Source organism: Arachis ipaensis, chromosome B04, assembly GCF_000816755.2.
Source record: "Arachis ipaensis cultivar K30076 chromosome B04, Araip1.1, whole genome shotgun sequence".
Taxonomy (NCBI): Eukaryota; Viridiplantae; Streptophyta; class Magnoliopsida; order Fabales; family Fabaceae; genus Arachis; species Arachis ipaensis.
In genome coordinates this window covers 117,185,181-117,191,738 of record NC_029788.2, presented here as the reverse complement: position 1 = coordinate 117,191,738, position 6,558 = coordinate 117,185,181, and the positions used below count along the sequence as shown (strand labels likewise).

At 31.3% G+C, this 6,558-nt stretch overlaps 1 protein-coding gene across 3 annotated transcripts in view; it reads right to left on the bottom strand.

Moving 5' to 3' along the window:
• The window catches only part of LOC107634957 (SPX domain-containing membrane protein At4g22990), a 6,679-nt gene continuing 566 nt past the window's right edge, over positions 446–6,558 (bottom strand). Inside the window, exons 2-12 of one of the 3 annotated variants that reach the window (XM_016338291.2) lie at positions 4,623–4,725; positions 4,433–4,509; positions 4,148–4,268; positions 3,388–3,699; positions 3,167–3,280; positions 2,619–3,079; positions 2,061–2,368; positions 1,623–1,798; positions 1,344–1,534; positions 1,107–1,240; positions 446–762 (exon numbers count right to left, since the gene is read on the bottom strand). In XM_016338291.2, the coding sequence (XP_016193777.1) occupies positions 524–762; positions 1,107–1,240; positions 1,344–1,534; positions 1,623–1,798; positions 2,061–2,368; positions 2,619–3,079; positions 3,167–3,280; positions 3,388–3,699; positions 4,148–4,268; positions 4,433–4,485 (2,109 nt within the window). In that variant the 5' untranslated portion in view covers positions 4,486–4,509; positions 4,623–4,725 and the 3' untranslated portion in view covers positions 446–523. Of the gene's footprint in view, positions 763–1,106; positions 1,241–1,343; positions 1,535–1,622; positions 1,799–2,060; positions 2,369–2,618; positions 3,080–3,166; positions 3,281–3,387; positions 3,700–4,147; positions 4,269–4,432; positions 4,510–4,622; positions 5,168–6,558 lie in introns of those variants that run through there. The other 2 variants (XM_016338295.2, XM_021121725.1) reach the window with 2 other exon arrangements.

Below are 6,558 nucleotides of genomic sequence, written 5' to 3'. Positions count from 1 at the left end.
CACAACATCATATGCCAATTACTTTTCTAATGAAGTTAGTAAGATACTAGGTTGTCGATAAATTTTTATTAGCCTTTTGATATAAAATTTAGTGTAAAATTGACATGTTATTATTACGGTTATATATGTTCTTATTTTGTTCATGTCTCCCTCCTTATGATTCAAGAATATTATAGACTTCAAACTCTTCTATTTGCTTTTTTACTTTGAATAAAGATAAAACAGCATATTTAATACGTTTATTATATAATGACGATAATCGTGTTATACTAAACTCAAAAAATTTATGATTATAAAATATTATTTTTAATTTAACATGTCCAATTTAAATATAAACCAATGCACGGGTTTAACACTAGTTTGTCTACAAACCAAAAGTTGTTTAATTTATTGGTGAAAGTTTAAACAACAAGCATGAGATTTTATGAGGTTAAAATCTCATGGCGTTAATATGCTAAAAAAGAAGGTGAATATATACAAATTGAAGTTCTAATTAAAAAGAGGAGGATAATTAATTAACTAACTAATAAAGAGAGTTGTAAGTGTAGCAAGTAGCAAGAATGGAAGAGATGCAGAAGAAGAGTGCAGGGAGTAAAGTGGTATTGAGGAGTTGACTTTGACCAAAATAGCCAGCGATAGTTATGGTTCCATCTGCAATTACTCTTGCTAGTGTTCCAGCTTCTGTTGACAACAATCCTCCATTGAAGGTTCCACGTGAAAGCCTTGATGACATCACTCTTGATAGTAGTGAAAGGTTTACTCCTGAGTGATTTTCATGCATCAGACTCCATGTTAGATGATCCACTACTATATTACTTTGTTTAATTAGAATGTTCCAAAAAAAAATGCAGAATGAACAAGTTTTTTTGTACTTAAGTTTTAATTGAGTCTCTAAAATGTTGAAAATGTTGAAACTTACATGCAATTGTTTTCATGTGAAGTTGATAGTTAAAAACTGTTAGATGACAATTTAGTCAAATAAGTCAGATTATCTGATAGTCTTCAATTATCAACTTTACATGAAGACAACTGCATGTGAGTCTCTTACAAGTGGCCGAACCATAATTTGAAAGTTAGGGCTCATAGAAGGGACAAATCTGAACTACCTTCAAGAACCTCAGCAGATACAAATGTGATAAGGGCTGATCCAACATATTGAGGCACTGAATAAGGGATCACTGCTTGGAAGCTTAGGACTAGTCCTATGCATACCATGATTTCTGAACCCAACAGAACTTGTCTGCAAACAAAACCCATTTAAATAGCAGAATGAAACTACATTATTTTTCTAAAATATTAATATTATTGATAATAATATTTATTAAGAAAAACAGAAGATTTACCTTTCCTCAAAAATGTTGCTGATGTAGTTTCCAACAACTATATTAACAGGAAGCACAGTTAGGCCAAGGCATGCAAGAAAAATTGCTACATTGCTTGTTGACCATATAAAATAGTACTCAGTCACAAGGCTTGATTCAGCAAGCACAATTTCCATTGCATACTTGAGCATGAAATATACATACAATTGAACCTGACAATATACAATTGAATCAGAATTAATGCATATATACAAGTTGTTTGAACTTTTTTTCTATTTTGTTGTTAATTAGGCTTGTCACCTTTACTGATGGGGTAAGTAACTTGTATGCTGCTACAATGGAAGTTATAGGCTTTTGAGTTTCTTTATCAGGGTTTTCTTCTTCATCATCTTCATTCTCTTGTTGCTTTGATTCTGCTGTATTCATCAGCAATGGTTGTGTTTGTTCATCTTCTACTGCAACATGTATTTCTGGTCCTAACCATTAAAGGAACAAATATGAATACTATAATAAATAAATGAGTTTAATTTCGATGCCCTCACAGTGTGAAACATTTTACACAATTGTGTAATCATATCTATTTTTTTGGATGACTATTCACATGGTCAAGCAGTTATATCATTAGATACACGTGTAAAACTACTTTACAGTGCACCAAAATTAAATTCTAAATGAATAATACTGATAAGTTTCATATATGTTAAAAAATAAATGTATCTAAAGATAATTTTGCATTACCGGCATTATTCGATTGATATGATACGAGAATTCCTTCATTCTTGTTGTTTGTAGGGTCCTTGAAACAAATCCACAACCATAAAAGATATATAAGCCATGCAAGAGCCATAACCCAACCAGGTAAAGTGTCCTGGTTCATGGTGAGATTGAAAATCCTAAAATCTTTCTGCAACAACCAAGCAAGTGCAGGACCGCATGCCATTCCTAGAGCGCTCGCGCTAACAAAGCCTGCCGAAGCCTGCATCCGAAGTTTCGACGGTACACAGTCGCTGATGTAACGCCTATTAACTGCTCTTGCAGAGCCTAACCTGAAATTTCAATGTAAGAATGATATGAAACATAAACATTCATTTGCTTGTGACGCAAGCAACATAGATTAAACATTAAGAATTATACTCTCTCCATTCCATATCAATAAATCGCTATGCCTCGTCTTCATACATTCATAAATCAATGCAAGAATGGTGTGTAAGGTGTAACATCATAAACACTCATTTGCTTGTGTTGCAAGCAACATAACGAAACAGAGTTTAAAACAGAGTTTGAACCAGAGCTCACCCACAAAAAAGGCGTCCAATCAAAAGAACTGGTAATGAATTCAGGTCATAAGCCAATGCATACAAGGTGTTACCAATTAGAAGAACAATGCTACTGAATATCAGTGGTCTCAGATACGATCTATTAGACCACGCGCTGAAATAAACTGACGAAAACACTTGCGCGACGGCCATAGATCCAATGACCACGCCACATACAGAGGCTGCAGCTCCAAGGTTCAAGGAGTAGTTATCTGCTGTAGGCACAATGATGTATGTATTGACCATGTACAAGAATGTGTTTGCCAAGTTCAATAGAAGTGACATGAAATGAAATTGATCATCCATGATGATTTGATCTTTAGGTGAAGATGGTAGCTGCTCGTTTTGCACGATAAAAGCGCGCCTTCCCAAGAACTGAAGGAAGCTTGTTGAGTTTGATAATCTGTCCACTGCCAATTTGATGGACTCAAGAATTGGATCCTGTAATCATAGAATAATTTTTCATGAAGAATTTTCAAATCTGAGTCAAGATTATTGCATATAATTTTGCTGAATTTGAGGACTAACTTGATGAGTATAGGAAGGTTGATCATATATAGAAATGTAGCTTCCTTGACATAGTTTTAAATCATGAAGATCTGCAAAGCTATGAGATAAGACTCCGACAACAGCCCCAATACCCTGCGAAACAAGCAATTATTTTCTTGAAACTGCTTCAATTTTACAAACACATGACAATGACAACAAAGGTTTAAAAGGGGTTGGAAGTTGGAACTTAGAAATATTACCACATGCCTGAAAACCTGCCTTAACTGCGAATAAGGATGATTTGCGCGCGTCTTCACGTAATAGTCTGTGAATTTATAGCCAAGCCGTTTGTCAAACTTCTTCAAGATCTTTCTCAGACCAATTGCATTCATTTCTAGAAAATGAAGAAGTCGCAGAAGATCTCGGCCGACTTCTCTGTATGCTTCTTGGAGTTCAGAGATGTTTGAATTATTCGGCTGCTGTAAGAGACTGTGGTGCTCTTGTGCAAGATCACACAGCCTGTGTGCTAAAACTCCTTGTTGTTCAAGCAGAAATAGAACAATCTTTTCTATCTGAAATTCAAAATTTTAGGCTGAAAATTGTTTCTATAGTATGATCATGCTTGCAACACAAGTAACCCTAAAGTAAAAGTTCTATACATGACAAATTGAAGGGGAAAAGAAAGGGTTACAATATTTTTTAAAATGATAAAAAAAAAAAAATACAAAAAGCATCTTAAGTACTATTCCTTCTGTTTGTAAGGCGAAGGACGAAAAAAAAGAACAAAAGAAGTATTAGATACGAGTTGGATAACGACACAAAGAAGTCAAAGAGAAATGATATTTGTACTCATTTTATCAGGTCAATTTACACTCGTACTATTAGATTTGGTGTGGTTGCACCTTAAATAGTGCCATGATGAAGATGTGAATACTAGCATGTGAATTGAGTCCCTTAAATATGTTTCAAGGAAATGGCATATTTAAAAAATTAAAAGTATATATGTGCATGCATAGGAACCTGAGTGTCTAGCAGCACTGAGAAGTCTCTGAGAACATTGTGGCGGTTTTGTGCTCCAACCTCCATTTGTTCTAAGTATCTCTTTACTTTCTTCTTCATCAATTTGTAGTTGAAGTAATACCTGTAAAATTCATGATAAGCATTTATTTCCTGAATTATTCCAACAATCACTAAAAGGGTACCAATAAAAAAGGGGAAAAAAAAAAGCCTGATGCAGAACAGAACAAAGTATATGAAATTTCAGAAGTGAATGAATCAAGATAAATAATCCTTCAAGAATTTTACCCTTTCCATTCTTGAATTTGTGATTCTCTCAACTTCTTGCCAAAGCCAACCATTTTCCAGAAAGAAAGATCAGTGCACTATATCAAATAATTAAAAAGATAAAGATATTGTCAAAAACTCATAACAAAAGCTTCAAGCTATTATTATTGAAAGCTTTTATGAAAGGTTCTTGAAGAGTAGAAGTAGAAACCTGATAATGAAAACTTCAATTGTTGGAAGATCAAAAGAGAAGAAGCAGAAGAAGAAGAAAACAAGAATTTAAGGCAAAAAGATCATCATCATGGCTTTGCTATCTGAAATATATAGTTTAGCTCAATTAGGAAACATAGCCTTTACATATTTTCTATATTATAAGAAATGGAAAGAACAAAATCTAATTAAAACTTCTGATTTTCTCCATGACAATTGTTTCTTTAATAAATTTGATAACGGATTTTTTTTTTCTCCATTTAATCTTCCACATTATTTACTTTCATGGATAACATTATCGGTGTAAGGAAGAAAAATGAACACATAACAACCACAAAAGTTACATATATATTAAGATGCTTCACACAAGAAGAAGAGTGGAATTAAAGAGGAACAAGAACATCAACACACTACATAAATACTTCAGAAACTAAAGTTTCCATGACAAACTGATGAGAAAACACGGTAAAAAGACTAAATTTGCATGTTATTCATAAAAAAAAAAGGAAGAAGAAGAAAGAAGAAAAACATATAAAAGAGAGAAGTCTTTTTTTATTGATATGCCACTCTTTTATAAATTTATTACTACTTGCTATTATTTCAACTTATTTATTTATATGTTATTATTCTTGACATGAAAACATTTTTTACCTTTACGTAAAGTTTTAACTCAAGAAAATATGGGACGAGAATGTGGATTTTCAAAATTTTCATCATATATTAAATTTAAACATAAATATAATATCATGCCATATATTAAATCACTGAATGACTACTTAACGCAAATGAGATTAGAAAATTGTTTCCAAGAAGATAGTGGTGATGAAATTGAAGAAATTAAAGAAATTTTGAAAGTAATTGAGAAGAGAGAAGAGATAATATAAGCACACGTGATTTTGTGAACTTTAAGTTTGAAGGGTTGACGTTGCATAGGGACTGTCTCACAAACTGACACGTGTACACCACCACATTTTAGACAAATCTTACCGTTAATTTACGTCATACATCAATTTCCAATGCCACACATACAGAATCTACATTATTCATAACAAATTATATATCCGTAGAATTATTCAGATTTTATTATCAAGAATTTAATAAATTGGACTTTGGGCTGAAAACATTTATTGGACAAGTATTTCTACTTATATAAATTAATATTTTGTATTTAATATGGAAAGTACAAGCATTTTGCAATATGTAAGATTCGAATAAGAAAAGGTTACACTTAAAAGAAAATGATACAAATGGGTTTACCTTCATAAATATAGTAATGCTTGATTTTATAAGTTATTTTGTATTTAATAAATAAAAAATTATGTATTTATATTTTTTGTTTTAAAAATTGAAGATGTTTTTAAAGTACATATGAAGACGTTTTAAGACTAGTTTTTTTAATTAAGAAAATTAATATAAGCTTATTACATGTTAATGAATTGGAAAGATAAAAAAATTCTCTTACTATATCTATTACTGAAAATAACTTTTATTTTTTGTTTTGTAAAAAAATAACTGTTATATTTTTAAATATAATATTTATTAAATATAACTAACTTCCTTAAAGCAACAATACTAAACTGCGAAAACAATTTTTTTTAATTTTTTCTTTTTAATTATTGTTATAAAATATAATTTTTCACTATACACTCCTTTACTCATCCAAAAGATAGTAAGATCCATTTATTAATTACATCAATAATCATATCTCATTGCATACAATGTGGGTCCAATTACAGAATTACTCTAGCAGTAATGATAAATTAAAGTAAATTAGAAATGATAATCTAGATGAAGGAAATTACTCGTGCATCGGATATAATATTATGTGTTTGGAAATCAACTTTCTGTCTATTAAAGTCATGTCACTTAATGTACCCCAAAAAAGGTCATGATATCTTATAGATAAGAACGAATTAAAGGAATATTAGAAAACCACA